The sequence below is a fragment of the Onychostoma macrolepis genome, chromosome 14 (genome assembly GCF_012432095.1).
Source record: "Onychostoma macrolepis isolate SWU-2019 chromosome 14, ASM1243209v1, whole genome shotgun sequence".
Classification (NCBI taxonomy): domain Eukaryota; kingdom Metazoa; phylum Chordata; class Actinopteri; order Cypriniformes; family Cyprinidae; genus Onychostoma; species Onychostoma macrolepis.
In genome coordinates this window covers 8608301-8634084 of record NC_081168.1, presented here as the reverse complement: position 1 = coordinate 8634084, position 25784 = coordinate 8608301, and the positions used below count along the sequence as shown (strand labels likewise).

Here is a 25784-nt window from a genome sequence, read left to right as displayed (position 1 = left end):
GCTTCCAGTGCAAGACAGTACATACATAGAGTTATAGACAAATAAATAATAACTATATGATAATCAAATTATAGAGGAATATACCAATAGACAGAATTATGAATGTGCAAATGTGCTGCTATTTACTACTAAATGTGCTTTTTTTGTTGTTGAGTAAATGCTGTACATAACGTGCTTGTAACCTAAATATGAACCACATGGTGGTGCTATAACAAAATCTATCAACTGGCTGAGCGTGAGTAAAGGGGTGAGCGAGGACATCCATTATTCAGCAGGCTACTTTTGGTAAAATGCATTTTATCTCATCCCGGATACAACCACGTAGTGTTATTAATGGTTCATGTAGTCTATGTATTTACAATACGACTGATTGTCTGTTATGATTTAGGGCACTGACAAAGTGATTCACATCGTCGACCTGAAATAGCCAATGTTAGTGGTGTTTTTAATTTATGTAAAAATGCGATAAAATAATGTGATACTCTATTACATACTGTATGTCACATTCAGTGATTGAGTTTAACTGAGTCTTATGATACTACAGCATACACTAAACAACATAGCTTACTGCAAAATATATGTATTATTATTATATGAAAAAATATTGAATTCAATTGAATTTGAAATTTAGTTTAATGACTATTTTGACTTTGACCTTGTTATCTATGTAAAATATGTGTCCTGGAATTTCCTGCTTTGTCACATGATATACTGCCAAAAACAAACAAACAAAAAAAAAAAACAGAGTAAAGAGTATTTCCTTTTAAGAGGAGACACTGCAGGCAAAAACATTTTTTTCATGCACCTGTCAATTTTAAGATTTTGGGCTTTTTGGTTTTTCATAAAGTATTTTTTTTCAGACTAGTAGAAAGAAAACATCCAAAGGACACCGTTAAGTGTTTCTTTTATAGCACTTTATCTATTTGTGTCAATAGATTTCAGTTACAATACATATTTTTAAAGGCCGTTTTCTCAAAATAATTTTTTCCTCCTACACTGAGCCATAAATCTCCACTTCAGTAGCACTTACACACGACAAACACAGACGGATTTGTTCATATATAATTTGCTTGATTATATACGTTTTAATCCCCCCAAAATTGTGAAAACATGTGACTCTGGACCACAAAACCAGTCTTAAGTGTCAATTTTTCGAAATATGACAATATTTGGCTGAGATATAACTATTTGACAATCTAGAATCTGAGGGTGCAAAAAAATCTAAATATTGAGAAAGTTGCCTTTAAAGTTGTCCAAATGAATTCTTAGCAATGCATATTACTAATCAAAAAACGACGTTTTTATATATTTACAGTAGTAAATTTACAAAATATCTTCATGGAATATGATCTTTACTTAATATCCTAATGATTTTTGGCATAAAAGAAAAATCTATAATTTTGACACATACAGTGTATTTTGGGCTATTGCTACAAATATACCCCTGCGACTTAAGACTGGTTTTGTGGTCCAGGGTCACATTAGTGTTTTCTGTCTGTTCTAAGTATTTTATGAATTATGGAGTGACAAAATGAGATACCCAAAATTCCCTCTGTAAAAACTTTTGGCTCTAATATGTCAAAAAAATTAAACAAGAATTTTGAAACTGACTTCATCCAGTGTTCAGATTTTTGTACTAGAAATGAATGCAAATTAGCGCATATTTAATTGAATAATGCATCATTTGCATATTTAAACCTAACATTTTAGAAAAACTTATAATACAAAAAATGTTTGCAGTTATCAATGTAATCAATCAACTAGGTAAGTAAGGCGATAACTATTAGATCTTTTTTTTTTACCCTATTCACCTGCAGTGTCTCGCCTTAACCTTATAATGACAATTACATAAACATTACAAATAAAATATGTTCACGACGTTAAAAAAAAAAAAAAAAAAGAATCGTACACAACCAAAAATACATTTCCCACAAACCTGCGGTATGTGATGTCGGCACCGAGGGGCGGAGCTTGTTGTCGTAGCGGCTCTTGCGTTAGGAGAGTAAAATGTGTTTGACAGGAATCTGAAGGAGAGGAGGGGGCGGCGGCACACGAGTGGAAATCCGCACCTTCAAGAGATCGCCATCACTTTTCCCCCTCGCGTGCAGTCCGTTAACCGCGGGGAGGCGAATGCGGTGAATTATTTGGAGGCTCAGCAACAGGGCACACAGAGTACAAGGATGCCGCTGAGTATATCAACCCCGCGCGCGGGGAGCTCCAGCGACTAGCGCCGCGCAAAGTATCCAAAAAGGAGAATGCGAATGGTTAGAGAGGACAAGATTCAATTAACATGGAAACGATGTAGCTTCACCGCCGCATTGCATATAGCTTGGGGAAACAGGTTAGAAAGTAGATAGCTAAATAGGGCGCATTTTGCCGTCATACATGCAAACTTACTCATCATCAAGCTCAACTAGCCTGTAGTTGGCGGCAACAAAAGGAACAGCTGCTCGACAGTGTCTTCAGATACCAAAGAAGACAGAAGAATTAAAGATGTTACGGAGGAGGCTCAACCGATTGGTATGTATGGCACTCTACGCGTTACTTTAAAGAAGATGTAACGTTAATCGAGTGTGTAAGTAATGATCAGCCTGAGTCTGACAACAGGGCGCATGTCGATGAAATATCTCAAATGCTGCATAAGTGGAGCGTTTATTTAAAAACTAGGGAGCCACCCTGCAGAAAGCTCCGAGTTTCTCAACACCACCAAAGCTGTAATTAGTTGAGGTATGCAGTCAACTTCCTGTTAATACTGGCCAGCTGTTGCTAAGCGAATCGTGCCACGCACATTAGCGATTCAAAACATGAGTTTATGGGCTTTAGCAGCCGTGAAAATGTTTTTTTTTTTTTGTGTGTGTGTGAAGTTGACGGTTGTTTGAAACGCTTTTGAGCTGGCTACCTAGGGTTAGGAGGACAGGGTGGGTTTGAGACACTGGCGACGCCTCTGCTGTGGTGAAGATAATCGTTTTAGACAGCTCGTTCAGATGTGTCCTGACAATTTTTTAAAAGTTGAGCTGCATTCCTGATAGCGCTAATCAAATAATACTGCTCAGTCTTGCAAGCTAAGCCCTTTAAGTGTTGTACTTGAATCCAATAATTAATTTCCTAATGCCCTTCGTTGCTGTCGCAACCTTTTAGATGCAAACTTTATTTGGGCACGTGATGCAGTAATTCCGCTCTTACCACATAATTGCAGAGCATCCGGGCAGTGCTGGAGGAGCTCTTGAGGTCTAATGTTGGGTTTAAGATGAAGCCTGTTGTTAATCTTAGCTGTTTTAGGCTGTGGTGGGAATACTTGTATTCAAATTTCTCCCTGTTTGTGCTTCAATTATTGTTGTAATTCACCCTTACAAATGAATTCACTACAGTCTCCATAATCCATATCCTTAAAGGGATAGCTCATCCCAAAATAAACAATGATTTCATCGCCCTCATGTCATTTGGGACCTGCATGACTGCCCTTCTTCCATGGAGGCCAAAAGGAGGTAGAGAATGATAACTGATCCTATCATTGTATGAAGAAAAAAAAAGGAGCAGTGAAAGTTTACATGGAAGAGGGAAATTCAATTCAGGCTTGGAACAACATAAGCGAGAATAAATCATTACACCACTCTGCCTTTAATATGGCTGTGTTAGATTGTCTTCTGATTTATTGTAATGTGTTCATTGTATGAAATGAAGCATCTCAGTTTGCTTAAAGCTGCAGTCCTAAACTTGGTTTGGTTAAAAATGATCTGAAATCAAAATTTGAGCAAGTACATAACCAGCCAGTGTTCAAAACTATCGCCTTACTTTAGCCCGATTCACAACGGTTAGCTTATAATAATGTTTTCTAATTTGAGTGGTACGGGTAGGTTTTTGCGGGAAATTCGAGCATGGCACTGCGTCATTACGTCACGTCTGTAAACATAAAGAAGTTGTCCCGGCTACTAGGCTATCGCAGGTGAGGATCCTGCAGGTGGACAGATCATTTAGCCTTTTCTCACAGCAGCTAAAATAATTAAATGTATCATTTTGATGGCGGATTGTAGGGATGTAACGATTAGCCGCGAGCCGGTTGAAAATCTATTCATATGTGTGACGATTCAAATCGGTTGAGATGCTACACAAATCACAATTCAATTAGGAGTAGGAGTTTATATGAAAGTATGTCTGAGGGGAACTTACTGTCTTTAGAAAAGTTTAGATGGTATTTTTTCTTTTCATCTTGCCTCTGTATAATGCATATTAAAGTTCATAAGTAGGGATGTAACGATTCACTCAACTCATGATTCGATTCACGATTTTGATACATGTTGCATCTTTGTTTGGATCATGATTAAAATGCAGTGGTTGCCTCTAATTTTAATTCTAAAAAATTATTTAGCAGAGGCTTTTATCCAAAACGATTTACAAATGAGGAGAATAGAAGCAATCAAAACCAACAAAAGAGCAAAAATACGCAAGTGCTATATTAATATATTATTATAGTGTTATATTTCAATTTCACAAAGAAACGTGCTGCATTTTGTCCAAGCAATAATAAAAAAGGACACATTTAATTTATAATTTGTCTTAAATCTCATTTTGTAAAAAAACAAAAAAAAAACTGAATCGAATCATGGACTCAAAATCGTGAATCGAATCGAATCGAATCATGAGTTGAGTGAATCGTTACATCCCTAGCGGATTGTGATCCAGAAAGGATTATGTGTTTATGAAGCACATGTGACTGAAATTAAATTATATTTCAGTTTTAAATATGCTTCTGATTACAGAGATCCTGGGATTACACAAGATTTGTATTTAAAAGAAAACTAGTTCGAAGGGAGCATAGTTTGCTTTTTGGGTTAAAAGAATTTCTTAATATGAAATTCGAATGGCATGACAATTAGAGATTAGACTGTACAGAAATTGAAATCTACATGCTAATACACACTATACTCATAGGCACGCAATGCTGATGTTGTTAACATTAATAATTTGAGAATGAAGTATAACAATAATAATAATTTGCACGGTTTGATGTGATATGAGCTAACCGATCCTTAGGTTTAATCACCGTTGGTAGTGCGATTTATTGTAATGCTTTTTTCCTCAGTTGGTCAGAACAAACATGGCAGACTTGTTACTTACTTGTTCAGATGACAATTAGGGCTGTGCGATATGACGATATATATCGGATGGACGAAATAAAAAGTCTATCGTTTCATATTATGTTCTATCGTTTATTTCGTGGTGTCGCAAAATACATTGTTTACGGTAATACTTTTTAATCATTTGGATGAGTGCGATCTTTACACACCACCACGGGGCGTGAAGGGGAGACAGAACCAGGTGGAGAACGACCAGAACAAAACGAGGAGCTCGTTCCTAAATGAGGGACTACATCTGTAGCATGGACACGCGTTTTTAAGCACTGCAGTTTTAAAACAACTGATTTTAAGCCGTTGAAACACAAACAACAGAGCTATATGCGTGCGCCGTCTCTGTTTCTATGTGAGAGGACCGCGCATTTTAAAAATATTTTTTGCCGCTTTATTGACTTTGAACGATTACATAAATACACTTATATGCGTCAGAATCCCCATCTTGGCAAGTATCCTCATAAAGACAGCGATTTAGGTCTTAAGAGAGAGGAAACGGCTAAAAGAGAAAACGCATATTAAGACTTCGGTCTTAAAGGGGAAGCTGTCCAATATTCATTCTGCCTGCCATTCATATTAATCATAGCACATTGCTAGAAAATCTCAATTTTCTCAAGGATCAAGGATTATGAAAATTGAATGGTATCAAAGATTTTAATATAAAAACCTTTTTGAAAGAAAAAAAATTACTATATCGTGATATATATCCTTATATAAAAACAACTGCAATTCCAGGTTTTCAAACAGAGATGGACAAAGAGGCAAAACTTATGGACTGCAGCTTTAATATTATATTCTTCTTGCCATTTTTTTTATTTTATTGCTGGGTCAGTGAGCAAACCACATCCTCACTTGCATAGTCTAGGATTATTTGCATAAACCAGACCTTGGTCTAGGTTTACCTCTTAATTCCCTTCACAAGGTTTATGTACCTGAAATTATTAGTAGTTTGCATAAAAGGAGGCTTCCTAGATCATGATTGCAACTAATCAAGTAGCTATACAGCAACCTCTTGATCTAACAAACCCTCCCTGAGAAGCTTTGTTTTTAAATTCATCCCGTTTTAGGCACTGTTCACACAGAGCATGTTGTTGCATTCCACTGCACTGTTTTTCTGTGTAAATGTGCTAGACTTATGTGTTTGTTGTGTTTGCGCCATGCATCTTTTGCAGATTCTTGCCGTTGAGCATTTGCTATATCTGGATTAATAAAAAGTCGTCCCTAGTTCCCCCCCCCTCTTTCATGTCTGTAATGCAAATGGCCACTTAAAGTCAGCATGAAATGAAAATTCACTCTATTTTCCAAATGCATGTTATGTATCCTATTGTGAAAAATGTATCTGATATTATGTTTCATTTAAAAAATTTACTTTGTAATTTTTTAATAAAAATGTCAGAACTGGATAACTGATGTATGCTGCTAGACTTCTCCAGTCCTTTTAGTAAGCTTAAACCCGTCACTGCAAGCTAACATTCAACTGCCTTCATTCTTGACTGCATCGCCCACATGGATAGAAACAAGTCTCCATCCAATACAGTATATGTTTTTGTTTTTATTTTTGTAATCCATTACACTCAGATGTACGTGATTGTTTTGTTGTGACCCCTCTAGCTGATTTCTGATTCATGCGAACCCAAAACCAGCCTAATTATCCATGGCTACCTTAAGACCAATAAGTTGGCAAGGTGATTTTGAAAAATTTCCACATCTCTACTGGTCGGTCACATAGGTTCCTTTTTTTATGCTGAGCCACTTTACCACCTTGTCTCTTTTTATAGTGTAACTCTCCCATAACCTGTTGGCGCCATTAGGCTAAATCATGCTGCTGGCAGTGTGTGCGCTATAGATACCAGCATTAATAGTCCAATATAATAATACCATGCTCTGATATTCCCGCAGGTCTTGTAATGTTACTCAAGTCAGCCTATTCTCTTGCCCTGCTATGGGCTTTGCAATCTTTTTGTATGAATCATAAATAACATTTGCGTGGCTGCCATACCTTTTGTCACTGATGCAGACAGTATTGTTCCTACAGCATCTCATTATAAGTCGTTCTTCTCAGATAACATGGACAACTGTTTACTGGAAAGTCAAGGTCTGTGTAAACTGTACGAGCGGGAATCTTCTGTTTTGATGTGCTGCTAGATCTGTATACTTGGGCAAAGTCATTAAAAAATTGTTAGCTGCTACAGCAATGCACTTTTGGTTGTAGTCCTCTGACAGGAATGCTAAATCTTGGTGCTTTTGATGTTCTCTCAGTCCTTGAAGATTGTGGCCTGTTGTCTTGACTGGTGGTCTGGAGGAAGTGTGATAGCATTCAAGTTTGAATCTCTTTCGTAAAGATGGGAAAACAATATGGACAGATATGAAAGGCCTATAGTTTTCCAGAAAAGCCCATTTCTTGGTTCAGCGGGTGAGTGTTGAGTTACTTTAGGGAAATGCAAGAGTTGGTTCGAACGTTTTCTTTTCTCACGCGTTGAGTACTAGTGCCCTGACTATTTAAGAGCTGCACAATGGTTAAATAGATAATCCCGATTATTTAGAGTATACAGTTCCAGATAAATAACCAGTGGGCCAATGTTGCCTAATCATAAGAAGCCGAAATTGTGATCATGGTTAAAGTATGATTAAACATGCAGCCCTAGTATTCACAGACATTCTCTGAACAGTCAGAGTTTATTTGTTTTAGTTGTTGACACATCTACTGTACGTCAGGCCCTATCTGACTGGATTTCTCTATGTTGCGCTGTCACTTCTTGCTGAGCATTTATCGCAGGTCCTTCCTCTTCACCAGTTAAAGGTGAAGTCAGAGCTTCCTTTGGTGCGTATGATGCTCTCTTAGGAAAGACTTTGCCTCTTTGAAGCAAACCCCTGAGGAGATCTGAAGATGGAGCTGTGCAGATGTTATTAACCGTGGCTTACCCAAAGAACACTGAAAATGTTTGATGTGCGAGGGTCCTTTTTCTCTCCTCCCTGTAGTTTTTTTGACATCTGTAATAATTTTTTATAAATTTTGTGATATTGTGAAACATCCGTGGGATGTTTGTCTTTTCTTTCAACCATCTCTTTCATTTTATTGGGATTTTTTTTTTTTGCAGCGGCAACAACAGGAAACAACACGAAAAGGGTGGGAGGGAGAATTTATTTATTTATTTATTTGTGCTACAGGGAAATTAGGAAATAACCGGAACCTGGATTCAAACTCTGGTGACCCATCAAGCTACATCTTTTTTTCTAATTGTATTGTTCTGCTGTTTTCCAACGGAAGTAGTGACAGATCTTTTCTTCCCTATTGTGATTCTGAGTGAAAATGGTTATCAAAAAAAAAAAAAAATAGGTTGAGGAGTTGGTTCTATCCATTTGATTTGAGATGTAGATGTTGCTCTCAAATGAATGTAAGCTTGTAAGAAAAAGGTGGAGTTAAAGACTATAGACTAAATGATGGGAGTAGACTAGCATGCATAACCAAGAAGATGTTTTCATTGGAAGATTGAGTTATGACATTTTGTAAAAAAAAAAATTAAGCCTATATACATGGATGACGTTACCAATAAGTTCTATAACAGTCACTTACAAAATATATTGTGAATTTTCATTTCATGCTGATTTTAAAACTAAGCCCTCTACTAGTGTCCCTCAGCACTATTGCTGGCGCACGTCCCATAGAATTCTGGCATATTGAAAGCTTGCATATGCATCATGCACCAGCTTTCTCCTCTGTTTACAAGACAGGTAATTTAGAGTACCTCAAATTTTAAGGATGTCCCATCACTATAAGCAACTGCTGAGATAATTTGCATGAGTTCCTATGGTATTGTTTTCAACAGTGCTGAGATTTGAACCCAGCAAGGGCTTTCAGTACCCCTCGTGATTGGCTGTCTTGTCCGTGCTTTGTCCGAGTAGTCAGGCGTACTGTCACGCAAGGGCCGCTCCGTCCTGCTCCACTCCGCTGCCACCACTGTGGTGTGTCCTAGCTGCTAATCAGTCGGCCGTCTTGCTGTGCCTACAAATAATGTTTTTGGGTGTCCGGGTGGTGCAGGAGAGTAGGGCTGGGCGGTATATCGACTTTGTACGATATATCGATATGTTCTTTATAAGCGATACGTTAAAAGGCAATACCGTTTATATCGATATAACATTACAGTTTGAAACGAGCGCATCTGAAAGTGACAAACTTTAAATGAAGGGCTTTAAAAAACTCGTAAGATATAGAAGCCTATAATTTTGTTTCAGTTTAAAACGGCTCTGACAGAAAGGCTGCGTGTGCCGCTGACAGAGACTCGTGCTGTTTAATGTGTGTGCTATATTCCTAAATGCATAACTTATATTTCACAGGTATATTCTCCATCTGTAAATGTTAGAAAGCCATGGAAATATTTCCATCTTGCTGTCAGAAGTGCATGAGCCTTCTGCTTTGAGATTCTCTGCTAAACTTCACAGACTTCATTGAACGAGCACCGCTGCACGCCAAACAGATGCACGCCAAACAGACGCGCAATGTAATAGGAGCACAATAATTCTGACTAAAATATACATTTTGCTGAAATATTTGTAGTTAATAAACAATAAATGTGACACGTAGAATTTTAAACCTACAAGTAAGTGTATTTGTATGATAGCACTAACTGTAAAGTGACTTTAATGGGGTAATCAAAACAGCCTTTTTACTCAATTAGTCTGTGCTATTTAAAAAAATAATTTTCATTTTTAGTTTAGTAAATTTAACTTCTGCTTTAAAAGCATTATTTTTGTTTTTAGATTACAATGTTACAATGTTAGAATGTAATGTGATTTTAACCCTTTTTTAACATAATATATGCCTATGGTTACATTACGTTACATGGTTACAAAAGCTTAAAAAAAATACAGAGATATGTACCGTATACCACAAATCAGCCAAAAAATACAGAGATATGAATTTTTGCTCATATTGCTCAGCCCTACAGGAGAGCATCATAAACAGAAGCCGCCGGCCTCAGGGAACCCGGTGTCCAGGTTTGTTGGAAAGCAGCAGCAGTCAGACAGCTCACCCAACACTCATGCGTGTGTGCGTGTGTGTGCGCGTGTGTGCGTGTGTGTACGCGTGTGTGCGTGTGTGTACGCGTGTGCGCGTGTGTGTGCGCGTGTGTGTGTGCTCTGTGAGGAGTGCTCGCTCCCCAGGCACTGCGGCTGTGTGCGTGTGATCTGTCAAATGCCCATCTTTACAAGGTGTCTCAAGTGAATGCAAACAGGTGAAAATCAGATATGTGTTGCCTTTGAATCTGTGCATAAGGTCTTGCAGTTTCAAAAATAGCTTAAGACACTAAGCTAGTTTTAAAGATAACTTTAAAAAGCTCTTTAGTTTCTGTTTTACACATCTTCATCTAAAGTGTGTAGGGATTTACACTAATAAAAAAAAAAGATTCTGAGTCATATTTTCCTGCAGTCTGAACATAGCCTAAGTGACTTCTTTAAAAAGCATTATGTCTTGTATACCTAAAACTTTTGAATAGTAGTGTACATAAGTAGTTAACTCCTTTATTGTACGTTTTGTGTACTTCATAGAAGCATATTGCTGAATATTACGTGCTGCAGAATTACGCTCAGTGCTGAAACTATTGCTCCTGTGAAGCTCTGCTTACATGCTCAGTGTGAATGCTGTGAACTCAATATGTGCACCTAAAAGAATATATGCAGTTTTCTTGCCACAAATCACACGAGATTGTGAAACAAGCCTTGGCCTACAAAAGAGAAATGGCTAATTTATTGTAACAAGGATGCTTTTCAGTCCAAATGCAGACAGCACTGAATCAGTATAGATTTTTGTAGATTTAATTAATTACATTTAATAATCATGCAGTAAATGCAAATTATTTAAGCATTTATATTTTATATTTAGCTACTTTTTCACCCCAAATTCTGAATATTAAGTGTAATACTTTATACTTACACTGAGTGTTGCTTGAAATTCTGAGTAATACTCATGCCTTTACATTTAAAATTTGTTAATATTTGTATAAAAACATACATTTTAAAGTAATTATTCAATAGCACATTGGTTTTGCTCTCTAGTATTGCAGTTGGTTTTGAGAACTGAATTTTAACTGGAATTGGCACCAACTACTAAAATTTTAGCGACAACTGGTAACCAGTGAATGCATCAAACCCTAAGTCCAGCCTAGCTGTATATTATAATGGGTTATAAGTGCTTAACAATTATGAACAATTATTTGGGTTTTTATTCTTTTACAGCACAGCTCCTGCTTTGAAAATGCAATTCACCATCTATTCAAAACAGATTAGCACTAGCCTTGTCCATGGTATTCTGTGTAAGCTGCTCTTTGTTTTAGACCACGGACCATGTACCCTCACCATCTTATAGCATTACAGGAAGAAGATTTGGCTCCATTTGTTTTGACCGCCTAGAAATGCTCCTCAGCTGGAATTTTAAGCTCCATCTCAGATCAACCACCTGACCATCACAAACAGCCCCTAATCGTCACTGACCACCTGTTGCAGGGGTAGTTATACCGATGATAACCATGTTGATGGTGTGACGGGCTTTTCGGGATAAGTGGCGGAGGGTGAGGGGCCCACATTGTCCTGCCTGGGCCAGTGATTTATTGGCCTTGTTTCATCAGGAGAGCCACATATTGATTAGAGTCCTGCTCCGTTTTGCTGCCATTTGTCTTGTCCCTCCCGAACTGGCTGGCAGACAGAAATGCTTATGCTGACTACTACTACTTCTTTCCCTCTCCCTCTTTCTCTTGCGCTCTCTCTCTCTCTCACTCTCTCTCTCTCTCATTGCACTTCGGCTCCCCATAATGAAAACGCAGCCAGCCGCACAAGGCTGAACCCTACATCCCATCAGAGTCAGGATGGGTAAGAGAAAACTGTGCAGAAAGCAGACAAGGCAATGGAAGTGCATGTGCAGATCTACCTGTTGTATCCCTCCGTTACCTTCCATGTATAATAGACAGGCTTTCAGAGGCTGATTGCCACAGTGAGGGCGTTGGAGATCAAGGAGCGTCCGGGTCTATCTCTAAAAGCAAGGCTGAATTCTCAGTTTGTCATTTTAAATAATTTACGTGGCTCGTTTTTAAAATTCTCCTCACAGCGTTCCTCCCTTCCCAGCTGTATATCGTCACCAAGGCTTGTGGACTTGAAATGCATTCCTGTCATCCATATATTTATAAAGTCTCATCCTGAGATTCCCTGTGTTGTGCCCTAGCTACTGGCAATACCCCAAGAGTGCTCTCGCTGCAGTGTGAAGAGAATAATGAAAAGTGTAAGTGTGTGAAACGGAAGCAGAAAATATGAGTTAGTGTTTCTTGGTACTTTTGCTTCTGCAGGCAAAAAAGAGACTTTCCACTTATACCAGCAAAAGCAAAAGGACCCATTACCCAGCCTTGGTGCACACCCGCACACAGACTCGGAGTTCCCGTTTAAATAACGGACTCTGATGAGAACCGGATGAGCCCACGCTGGTGCTTTCCCATCAGTCCGCTGCAGGAAGAGAAATGATTCTTTACTCAGCTCACCGGTGACTGTGAGCGGAGCTGTGGCCCTGCAGCTCAAACCGCTTGCCGCCTCAGCAACCTGGGTGCGCCGTAGCGCACATTAGTTTCCTTTTGCTGTTACGCTCTTTGACAGAGCTAGCTTTTTCTCTGTCCCTTCAAACACAATTTGCTGTAATTAATTGAACGGTAATTACAGTCAGTGATGCTAAATGTATAGTAAAAGATAATGGCATCAGAGCCACAAGAGCTGAGATGCAGATTTTTTCGACATGTCAGCATTTCGATGCAAATATCCGATGTTAAACGGTAGCTAGACCGACTCCCTCTTTCCAATCACTCCTTACTCTGCCCCTCCCCCTCTTTTTCTCTCTCTGGGATGAAAGCCACAGTGCAGTCAAACTGATTAGTTTATCCAAAGACACACCGTGCAAAGGAGGAGACATGATAGTACCTAAATTAAAGCCATGGTGCTATTGTCCCACCGACATATTAGCTGGAGAGAGATCTCTATTGCTTGCATGCATTCTTTTGCACTATAGAATTTAAAGTAATCATTTTGTAGTGTGCTTATATATTTTCTTTTAGATGTAAGGATTTTTCTGAAAGCCTTCTGTTGCTTTAAGGGATTACTCCACCGCAAAATGAAAATGTTGTTCCAAACCCGTAAAAGTTTAGTCGTTCGATTTAAAGATATTTTGGATGAAAACCAGGAGGCTTGTGACTGTCCCATTGACTGCCAAGTAATTAACACTGTCAAGGCCTAGAAAAGTATGAAAGACATCGTCAAAATAGTCCATCTGCCATCATCAATGGTTCAGTCTGAATTTTATGAAGCGACGAGAATACTTTTTGTGTGCAAAGAAAAAAAATCGCTTTATTCAACTTTTTCTTCTCGTCTGTGACACTTCCTGCAAGCGATCATGAGTTCACGAGCAGCACCTTCCGGGTTCTCTGTCTCAGACACGCCTCAGACCTGCTAACGCAGACATAAATTTGTATAGATGCCCTATTCGACCGCTCCAGATATAAGTTGACGCGTCCTCCATCTTGGAAAGGTCGTCATTCACCATAATAATCAATGAATATTCAAAGATATACAAGCGTATAACTTGCTGTTGTAGACGCTCAGACACCCACAGTCAACATGCTCAAAGCTTCGCAGACTGTTCCAAAAATTGCGGATGGCTTACGAATCGCGGCCCATAGAAAAAGTCGCTAATGAGACATCTACATATCTATGAATGGCCAGCCTACAGACAGAGAACCCTGAAGGCACTGCTCGTGAACTCATGAACGCACTTGCAGGAAGTGTCACACAGGAGAAGTATTTGTAAATTTATGCCATCATAGTATAGCATACAGCGTAGTTTTTTTCCTTGTCATATTTTCATTAACTTTATGATTTAAGCAGTTTAATTAATGTCATCATTTTGCCTTGTCAATATTATTGTTTTAAAATGCTTTATCAAGAAATATTTGTCTGTAAGTTTGTTAAAAAGATTAAAGGGATAGTTCACCCAAAAATGAAAATTGTCGTTTAATAGGGGCTTCCGCAGGAGGAAGTTTTTCATAGTTCCTAAAACTATTGGTGGAAGTACCCAGTTTTTTGGCGTGTTCGCACTGCAGCAACTAGGAATTTATTTAATTCTAGGAACTGTTTGGAGGAACTATCTTAGCTCCTATTTCAGAGTAGGGTCTAAAACAGTTCTATAGGAACTAGCAGTGACGTAAGTGTACGCTGATTGGCCAAACGCATACGAAACACATTTTTAAAAAGCCATGTAAAAATATTTACTCCACGAACATAGAAAACAGCGATAATGGCAACCTGTTGTCTGCAGTGTGGTGTTCTTTTCTCATCCTCGATGATATGTAACACTGCAAGCCGTCATCGGAGATTTAGTCAGATTTTCATGCTCTTTCAATCGTGTAAATTGTGCGTTTACATTCCACCTCCATTATCACAAACCCACGACACACAACAAAAACAGGTCTGATCACAGCGTCCTCCATTCACCGGTTGTAGACCTTTGTAAATGCTGTGAATAAAGACGTTGCTGTCGGCTGCTTCAGAGTTTCTGTTGCCGGTGCGAATGTAACCAAGAAAACGGCCCAAGGGAGAAATTGGTTCTCTAGGAACAACTCACTCATGTCGTTCCAAACCTGTAAGGTCTTTGTTCATCTTCGGGAACACAAATTAAGATCTTTATGATGAAATCCGAGAGCTTTCTGACCCTACATAGACGCAGCTACCACGTCTAAGGCCCAGAAAGGTAGTAAGGATATCGTTAAAATAGTGGTTCAATACAATACGTAATTTTGCATAGCTACGAGAATACTTTTTGTGCTCTCTGAATGCATGGCGGAGACTGAAACGGAAGAGAAGGATTATTTTTGCTTCCTAAAATTACGTTTGAACCGCTGATTTCACATGGACTATTTTAACAATGTCCTTGCGTTTCTGAGCCTTAAACGTGGTAGTTGCGTTGCTGTCCATGCAGGTTCAAAAAAGCTCTCGGATTTCATCAAAAATACCTTATTTTGTGTTATGAAGATAAACGAAGAATTTGTTGAATGACAGAATTGACAGAATTTTTATTTTTGGGTGAACTATGCCTTTAACAGTGGCTTCAAAGTCCAGGCGTTCGTGGTTGATCTTGTAGACGAAGTTTCGTAAGTGTCCTTAAAGACAACATGAAACAGCTCCTTTAGCTTTCGAGAATATTCAGAGGGAAATAGTGTAGAACAGGACTTTTGATTGGATCAATATGGATATGCTGATACATGTATGGAATAATGCACACTGGCAGGGTTTATTTTGTGTTAATGATTGGCTGACTGTACATTTTTACTGCTTGTTACATAACTACAAAAATAGATTAGTAAATGAATACGAGATTGATTCGAGTTTAAATTATTTTATGTGAGAGGAAAGGATGTGTGTAGTGCACTAACTAACACAGCTATACAAGCAATCAGCTATGTCATTATACACAAATATTTAACTACAAAACGTCACGACTGACCAATTCAAATATTTGAAGGAGAATAGTAATACAGGTGAACAACATTTTCCTCACGTGTGGGACCTGATAAATCATGTACTGCAAGGGACATTAAGAAAGTAAATAGTCATAAAGTTTGCTTTCGTGTTGTCTTTGAAGTGTAATGATGATTAATGAATGTAATGATGACTGTTATCTCAGTAATGTTCATAAACAAGTTCCCAGCCTCACTGACAGCAAGCCATCATCACAAGTCACGTTCCCTTTGTGCAGACAACAGCAGAGTGGCTTCCTGTTGTTTTCTCTTCCTCAGCTTTTCCTTAAACTTTAACCTCTCTCACATCCTTCCGTAATCTCACATGTCTCTGCAGACTCTGTCTGAGAACTGGGCTCAGGCCAAGCAAGCTCAGACCAGTTTGCATTTTCACTTGCAGTTCAGAGCAAGAACAGGCTTGTCTTCAGTGAGCGTTTGGGAACACATCTAATCATGTAATTTAGGTCGAAAAGCAAAAGAAAAACAAAAAGCCATCAGCATTGCCATCACTTGCCGAAAGCCATCAGTGAAAACTCATCTCACACATCATTTGAGCTTGCGACACGCCAAATCCCCAGATGTAGTTTAGTTACTTTCGTTTTTTCTGCGTCTGTCCTTTTTTCGGCTCTCTGTCAGTGAGGCCATGTTAATATAGGCCAGGCCACAGTACAGAGTGTCTACTGCTGCACCGCTGCTCAGACTTCTCTCACTACCAGTCTTCACTTCACCGTGTCGTGATGCTATTAATATCCTCCTGGTGCCACCTGTATTCTGCACATGGAGAATAAAAGACTTGGGAGTCAAGGCATTGTGGGATCTGCTGTACTCCATAGCGACTACTACCAGTATAAAATGTGATGAATGAAGGTGGTTAAGCCTTTTATTCAGGTTTATTATCTGGTAATGCGCAGAACGTGCAGAAGCAGCAGCTGAAGTCCTAATGTAAGGCTGATGATGTTGATTTTACTTGATGTATTTCATTTTTTGTCCATGAAAGCTCAATCTAAATCAGATCTAAATGATGTTCTGTGCCAGACAAAATTGTTAATTTAATTTAGCTGTGTAAATGTAGGCTTGATGTCGAAATAATGTGGCTCATGTTTTGATTGGTGGGAACTCTGTAGTGTAGCCAGATAGCTTGTTTTATTTGGCTTTAAGCTTGAGCGTTTCACTATTGTAAAGCACAGAACCGGCACAGTGAGTGCTGCCCACATTATTTATAACAGTTCAGAGATGCAGGAACCATTATTGGACATGTTTCTACACATAATCTTTTGATACAATTTTTCTCTATGTGAAAGAAGCGTGTGACTGACTTGTAGTGCACTGGTAAATTTTGATGCGAATTCTGCTCCTGTCAATTTAAACATGTCAGCTTTATTAAGTTTATGAATGACTCATGATAGTTTTGATAGTGAACAATGAGAGTGAAAAATGAGTAAAAAAACAAAACAGTAATGTTGTACCATCATGTGTGCCATCATTTTACACCATTAGTGTGAAATTATATTATATTATATTTTCTGTGATTTATTAAAATTGTTATTTTTTATTATTAAATTTCAGTGCAAATCAGAAAACAAATCATTAAAACATTACAAACAAAATAGATTTAAATGATTAAGAATAGCAAATCTAAGGAGTACTTAATACAAATTAGAAAATAAATATATTATATTATATTTTATATTAACTGTATATCTGCCCGTTACTGCCTTTGTAATGAAATCCTAACATTTGATGATAAAAAATATTTGTAGTTTTTTTTAATTTATTTTTTTTTATTTTTAAAAATACTGTAAATGTAAAATGAATGGTTTTCTGTACAGCTGTTTTGAAACTGTATTATAAAGAGCGTTTGAAATTGGAATTGTGAAGCCATTATTGATCCTTACGACTAATTTTTGTTGGTTTTAGGAGTTGACAAACTCTGTTCTGCCCGATGAGAGCGGTTTGGATCTCTAAAAACATGCCCTTTTGGACTCGCTCAACTTCGCCCTGCTGTAGCATCAGGTTATGAGCTGAGTGGGTGTTGTATGGTTTAATACAGCCTTCACAAAGCCCCTTACACTTCACTCCAAGTCCCTAAATCCGAGCAGTTATTTTAAGCGTTCAGTCCTTTTTCTTTCTTTTTTTTTTTTGTCCATCAGTGCTCTTAATTACTAGGTCCTTTTTCAATGTAGCAACAGTCTTGTTCCTCTGGCAATCAGTGTCTCCCTCTGTCAGCGTCCGGTCGCTCAGCTTCCTTGTGATTTCGAGTATTCAAATTAATATGCAAAGTCAGTAGTAGACCATTTGTTTTGCCATTTGTTTGTGGTTGTTACTACAGGAGTGGGCCGGTCACGTGTGGCGTCTCATCAGCCCCGGTCCACGAGATCTCCTCTGACATCCACTTTCAGGAGTATTTAGAAGCTCATTGTTCACTCAGTCATTCACACTCGACTTGAACCTGTTCTTCTGCTTTCAAGCTGTCACTGTCAGTTTGATGTCTTGCCTTCTTGCCCTATTTTCTTAGTATAGATTGCCTGCTGCTCTGAATGTCAGTGGTGGACTAGCACTGTGAATAAACCACTTTGTTTGTCACCACCTTGCTTGTCTTGTGTTTTTGTGTAATGCAGGGAATCTGGTTCGTATAGGTTTTCAGAAAAGGTGAAGAACCTGGGCGTTGATGGATGACTGAGGGCTCTGTCCTTCTGCATTGCCTCAGGGCCCATTTGAAATGCAAAACGTACATCCACTCAGGCAAGTGAACGAGGAAGTGCATTGTATGGAAATCCCCTTCTCGGTAAACCAAATTCTTGCCTTGTAGAAAGCTAAATTCTAGACAATTAAATGTCTTTTTTTAATTATATACTATGCATGCAAAAAGAGCCTTCTGATGTGAAGCCTCCCTGTAATATGCTTCACGAAGGGGTGTTGCAATAATACGTTTTACTTTACACCAAAAAGCACATTGTTTATTCTGATAGCCAAAAGTTCAGTTGTTGTCATAAGGCTGGAGAAACCTCTTTCAGCAAGTTTCAGATCTCCCATGAGCCTTCTAGCAGACTGTAGGTGAGATGTCACATGACATGACTGTTGATGTATCAGCGAATCCGTTGTCTCTTCAGTCTGAAGCTTTTAACTCGTTGGTCTCTTGGTTTCTTGCACTATCCCTTTTCGAGAGCAGTCGGCTCGTGGTAGATTTACAGCTGTGCTGTACTCTTTCCATTACTTAATTATTAATTTAACTCAGAGGGTGTCCAAACTGCGGCTCGCTGCCTGTTCCGATGCGGCCTGGAGGATGTTTTAAAAATAGAACAGATTTTGACTCGCTATTGTGAAATTATATGAAATTCTGAACACTGTATCTGTCACATACAGCCAAATCTCAGCGCTTCACCTCCACTAGTACGTTCTCTTCGCAGGTGCCATCACACATTCTCAGTCCGCTGTGATTCTGTTCTGTAGTAAAAAAAACACTCGAGAATTTGTATTATGCAAAGTGCTATACAAGTTGACTTCAATGCATTATAAAATTGAAGTTGGAAATGTGTTTGGGTTATGGATCCTTTGAGATTTTGTTGGCTTCAACTTCATCCTGTTGTTCATCAAACATGTCAAAAGTGTTGAATATATTACTGTGTATACAATAGGCGCTGTAATGATTGAAAACACAATGTTTTATCTGTGCTACTGTTCAAAAGTTTAGGGGTGTGTGGTTTTTAAAAAAAATATTTTTGAAAGAAGTCTTAGTCACGAAGGCTGCATTTATTTGATGGAAAACAGGCATTTAAAATTGTAAAAATATTTCACAGTGTTGCTGATTTTACTGTATTTTTATTTTGATGAATTTTAAAATGTAATTTATTCCTGTGATGCGAAGCAGATGTTTTTTTTTTTAGCACCATTTCTCCAATTTTCAGTGTCACATGATCCTTCAGAAATCATAATATGCTGGTTTGCTGTTCAACAAACATTTATTCTTCTTATTATCAGTGTTAAAACAGCTGCTGCTTAATTAATGTGAGTGTTGCTTGCCTATGAAGTCTCTGCCATAATGCTGTGGTGTTGTGGGTGTTTGCTATGGTCTTCGTAGTGATTTTTAGCAAGTTGCTATGCAGTTCTGAGGGTGTTCTGGATGGTTGCTATAGGTTGTTGCTTACTGGCCCAAGTCAAGCAGAGCCCACCTCCAAATTCTCTCATGTTTTCCTCATTTTGGTGCCTTGATATGACGCATTCATTGTTTTAATATCCACCAGGCAAAAATCATGAATCAAGTTGCTTAGATAAGTAATAGAACAGCCATATGATCTGAGGTATTATTCGTGTCTGTAGTATTTGCCAGACTTAAATACTTTGGAGTTTAAATGCCTAAGTATTAGCAGTTGTAATAGTGATGCTTGCCTTAGCAAGCGCTGCTAATTATAACTGCAGCATGCCTTTCTGCCGAACACAGAGAGAAATGATATGATTTACAGCAATCAATTGTTAATTCAGCTGTTATTGCATGCACAGCAGTGTGGTGGATAGAGGTCACGCTATCACTCTTTCGTCTTTCAATCCACTCTTTATTTACTGCTGAGAAACACTGAACGTGAGGCGCAACAGCTTAGGGTTCAGGAAGTGTATTTATAAGTGATATATCACATACCATTTCCCATCCCATTGCTCAACAACGATGCAATCAATCATTTGCTGAGAGAGTTACTCCATCAGAAGCTGACTCTGTGTTTTTCTGCAACTTTAAAACGTTTCATCAGAATATTCATTACAGTTCCAGGTGTCTGGGCGGCAGGAGCAGCTCAGCTTGGCAATTTTGTCAGGAAGCCTCATTTATTTTACCTGGAAATAAAATATAAAGCCTTAAAAGCAAAAATAGGCATGGAAATCATGAGCCATGACTGTGCAATCTGTGGTTTGTCCATTTATCAAAAGTAGCTTTGTGTGGAAGCGCAGACTATTAACACACACACACACGCACACACACAGTGTGTTCTTGTAAATTTTAATGTGACAAAGTGGTTAAACTTTTCTGAAGTTAATTGCTAAATGTTAATAACTCTTTAACCATTTTTTAGTCAACTGAATAATCTTGCCTCCTTTGATTCGAAAGCATAGTTAAAATAAAAGTTGTCATCATGTGCTTTCCCTCATGTTGTTCCAAACACGTAAGACTTAGGGTAATCTTCAAAACACAAATTAAGACATTTTTAATCAAGTGTCTGTTCCTCCATTGAAAGTCCAGATAACTAAACCTAAAAACGTAATAAAGGCTTCATAAAATGAATCCGTATGAATTGAGCCGTTTATTTCAAGCCTTGTGAAGATATATGATCGCTTGATATGATACAATGATGTAATTTATTTAAATCTAGATAATGATAAATAGAGCACATTATATTTAAAGATGGAAGCTTGTGTGTGTGTTTTGGGTTTGGAACAACATGAAGGTCAATAAATGAGAGGATATTAATTTTTGCGTGAGCTATCCGCTTAATTTTCCTTTTTTGTACCTCTTAAAGATTCTTTTAAGGTTAATTTTGTATAATATAAACAAAACATAGCAACAAATTAGTTTGAAGTGAAAAGAACAAGTGTAACTCTTGACCCAGTTTTCGTTTATTGAGGAACTGCTCCTCTTATAAGGTGAACTAGGCAGTTGTCTGCAGTCATAGCACGCTTCTGCTTTCTTCTGATGCGAGTGTTGGGCTCAAACATGTGGTGAGCCGTCTGCATCTGAGTAAGTGGTCGGTAGCTGTAATGCTGGCACAGACTGAATGCTGCTTTATGTTTCCATTGAAATCACAGCATGGTGAGGCCTGGAACCACTGCTGTGCTTGTGCATTTATTTGAAACCGTGTAAACATGATGTCTTTAAAGTCTAATTTGATATAGTAATGATACGCTTTACTCAGTTCCCTTACGTCATGTTTATTCTGTGGCAGCTGCGTTGGGTCTCGATCGAGCAAACAATGTTTGTGTTATTGATCCTTCACTGCTTTAGACAGTAGCGGAGAGTGGGGTAAGCTGTGCCACGTTTTATTGATTTGACCTCTAGTCAAGGAGAAGTGAGAAAGAATCCCTTAGATACTTTAATGAAAATTGTTGTTGACAAGACCAATGTAATGGTATTTCCTGCATTTGGATGCAAAGCTCGCTGTTGGTTGAGCCACTGGCATGCTTTACCGCACAGCTACCATTTTGGGGAAAAAATTTATAAAACAAGATTGTAGAAGTACTTTTTAGTTTACTTTTTAGATCTGAATATATTTGTTTTAACAACTCATTTTATCTACTTTTGTAGGAAAATTAATCCAACCATTTAAACCATTTCCAGCATAAAATGTTTTCAGTTTCCACATGTGCACCTCACATACTACATCTGTTATCACACGTTTCCCTACTATATAGAAGGTGAAAAACTGTATGTGAGATAAGTAGAATATCCGAATTCATAGTATTTAAAAAAACAGCAGGCGAAAAGATGATGTGGATGACGTACTACTACTGCCAAGATTTTGGCGCATCCTAATGTTGTCACAATACCAAAATTTGGACTTCGATATGATCAGTGACTAAAATATCTCAATACTACTACTGGACCTATACCAAGACAAAAACATAAAACGACAGGAAAAGTATTTGAATAAGCTAAAAGGATAAGAGGGCATGAGCTAGGGGTGGGAAATATGACCAAAATCTTATTGTGATTAATAATAAGAACATAAATGCATAGATGCAAGCAGTAGGTCTATTTAACAGTAGCATTCAAGTAAGAGATAATACAGAAACGGATTAAATTAATCAATGTAAAAGTAAAGCACTGCATAGTCTGAAATGTATGAATTGAGTATTAATTGCTACTAAGGTTAGTCTGTCAAGATCAGTTAGTTATTTTCTTTTTACTTTTTTTAGAAATATTGTCAAATATTGAAATATTGTCTGCTGTCACTTTAAGAGCTGCATGGATCCAATTTATTGATACAAATGTGTTTTCTTTCTCAGCTGTTTACGTTTATTTCAGTCACAAGATGGGCATTTTAACATAATTGTGTGTATTTGACCGTTAAAGCGCAATAACTCTCGAAAGAGATCTGAATTCACGATTGCATGCTGTCTGCGAGGGAGGTGTGTGATAGCTCATGATACTACACTTTGTCAAGTTCTTTGTCTTTATTGTGCTTAATAAATGTTTTTAGCAATAAAGAACATCCGCACAAACGATTTCTCATTTATGCATGTTTCTTATTCACTCTTAAACTGTCAATAAGTTTATGCAGTCCTATGCTGCGCGGATATAAAGTTTGGGTTTCATTGAAACGCTGCCATTGTTAAAGTAACGGTACTAGTAAAATGAGGAATTGTAAAGTGTTTTTTTTATTTTATTATTATTATTTTTTTAAGTAGCATATAGGGCTGGGCGATATATCGCATGCGCATCTCGTCAGTAAAGCCGGTTCCTTGATTAGCGGTAAATCTCCATCACCTGTTTTCAAATGGAGCGGCATTTAATACACAGAGCCGTAGATTTGTGAATGACAGTGAAGCGTCGTAACTGATGTTGGTAGGTCACATGACTAAGACAACATTGCAAATATAGTATGCCTGAATTTCATTCATTAATTCATTTCAATTTCAGGATGCACACAGCTACATGTGATAGGCCTAAATAAATGGTTGTGTGACACACATTGTGCACATTTTGCTAGACTGGGTTTACCCACTGACACATTTTACCCCACTCTCCCTTCCAGGCTAATGCGTTCTTGTGAAGTGAGCGTTTATCAAACCATACATTTGTTCCTCTCTCTCAGCAATGGTAGTGGCTCTGTGAGGTCCATCCAAGGTTGCACTTGACACCATGGTAAAGATAATTCCATCATTTTTCCCTTTTCTTACATTAGCGCTTCCATTGTTTGGCCTTGAATAAGCTGTTTTGAAAAAGAGTATCGCCAGTGTCTTGAGCTTCAAAAATGAAATAGTGCCCTATATTCTGACCCTCATTGTGTTTAACACTGAACTCCCTTCAAAATCAATGCCAGTTCAATGGCACTTTTCTTATCTATCCTGTCCCCTGGCTTTTTCTTCTTACGCTGTCTTTCTGTGTACACCGTTCTGTTTTTATTTTTAATTTTTTTTGCCTGTGATTTGTATTCTCTTTACTATCTGTTTCTGTTCTGACAATGTTCCAGAATGATGCTGCTCTTGCGATCTGTCTGTTGTTGAGTAACTAAGATTTATACTGAGGCTTGTCAGTGTTTGCTTAGCGGGTAACCTTGAGACAGCTCTGTAACGTTGATTTTGTGGTTAATGACTCCCAATGAGAAAGAGACACAAGAGAAGATGAGCAAGATTCAGTTAAAAACACAGGTTCACTGACCTGCACTCTTAACCCAGCACAGTAAGCGATCACTAACTGAACTTTTACACTGATTCATTGTATTTTGCACTATAAACAGTCAATGGATTCTTCTGTATTCAGCTTCCTGAAAACTGTTTTCACTTTTCAGAATGACTAGATATTTCTTTAGTGTTGTGATTGGTGACATGAGCACTAGTGTGAAAATAATTAGCTAAGAGGCATCGTTGCTTGATTTGTCAGAGACACTGAGGAGCCAGTTCACTCAGCAGTTGCCTGTGTCAGAGCTGTGAGTGTGGTCTTCATGTACCATATGTGATGATGTAGTGCTGCTCCATAAATATTTAAAACGTTATTGTTGTTTTTTCCTGGGAAACACACCTCCTTTGTGTGCAAATGAGGCTCATTATAGAATTGTATCGAATACAGTAGTGCAGATTCATAATGTCAGCATTTGTAACTGTTTGCCTGGATAAATGTAATTTGCTATCTACTGAAATTTTTTTCATTGTTAATGATTCTTTCTGTGAATTTGGTGAAAGAGAATGACGAAACAATGACGACTTCATTAATGTGTTTTCACAATAGCCTGACCAGTTCTGTCTGTTTTTAGCGAACTGATTCTTTTCAGTGTCATTCAAAAAGATTTAAGAGTCTGTCTCAAACTTATTATTTATGTAAATTGATGCCCTTGAGAGTCATTAAAGGGAGGCTAGGAGTGGGTTGCCTTTTTAAAAATGTATCTGTAATGTTAATTTAATCATGAGAATATAGAAGAAACATGAAATCCGAAAAAAATAGCTAGTTTTATCTGATTCTTTTTAGGGAACTCATTCTTTTTATTCAGTCAATCAAAATGATTAATGAATCTGTCTCAAACTCATGAGTTATCAGTTATATAAATTGATGCTCATAATAGTCATAAAAGGGAGTATGGGAGTGTTTTTATAATAATAATAATAATAATAATATATAAAATAAAAAAAATACTTTTCATAATTGAAACGTTACTCAAAACATTCGAATCATGAGGGAGCTAAAATCGTCATATAATTAGAATCTGAACCAGAATTATTCATTTCTAGTAAATGAGGGCCTTTTGAAAAGCGATGTTTGTGTACATTTTCCAGTGATCATGGCACTGACTGATTGTAGCTTGGAAAACATTTCCAAAACAAGGTCCTGTCCTTTTCTTGCGCTGTCTTTCAGCCATTGTCTGGGCATATTTTTATGACACTGCTTCCATGAAATAGCATTTTTTTGTGCCATTACCATTTGCAAAATTCCTGCAAGTGCTAAACAATTTAAATTAAACAAAAAAACATTTATTCATTTGTAACTGCAGGTTAAAGCATTCCATGTCCCTCAGAGATGCATCAAAGTGTGGGTAAATATATCTGTTCCACTTCAGATGCAGCTTCTGTGTTTCCTCTGCATTGTAAAGATGAATTTTGTTGATACTGATTTCATTTGTTGGTAACAGCCCAAATGTCTTATTATAGTAATTGACTGAATAAATGTAAGAATTTGACTCAAAATGTGATGCACACTTTAAAAAAAAAAGGCTTTATAAAGGTAAAAATGCCCATAAAAGGTAAAAAGCAATTTAAAATTAAGTTATTAAAATTCATTTCTATCACTGCTGTGAACTGACCACACAGAATATGAAAAATATCAAAAACTTTAGGAGTCAGCTGTCCACGGTAGTCCTTAAGATATCAGCACAATAACACACTCAAAATATCCTCTAATTATCTCTATCGAAAAATCCCGAAAAAT

At 37.7% G+C, this 25784-nt stretch overlaps 1 protein-coding gene across 4 annotated transcripts in view; it reads left to right on the top strand.

Moving 5' to 3' along the window:
* The first annotated feature begins 2025 nt into the window (after positions 1–2025).
* Positions 2026–25784, top strand: part of atp11c (ATPase phospholipid transporting 11C) — a 61524-nt gene continuing 37765 nt past the window's right edge. For 3 of the 4 annotated variants that reach the window (XM_058797433.1, XM_058797431.1, XM_058797430.1), the window contains exon 1: positions 2026–2520. In XM_058797433.1, coding sequence (XP_058653416.1) covers positions 2494–2520 — 27 coding nt within the window. In that variant the 5' untranslated portion in view covers positions 2026–2493. The remainder of the gene's footprint in view (positions 2521–25784) is intronic. The other variant, XM_058797432.1, reaches the window with a different exon arrangement.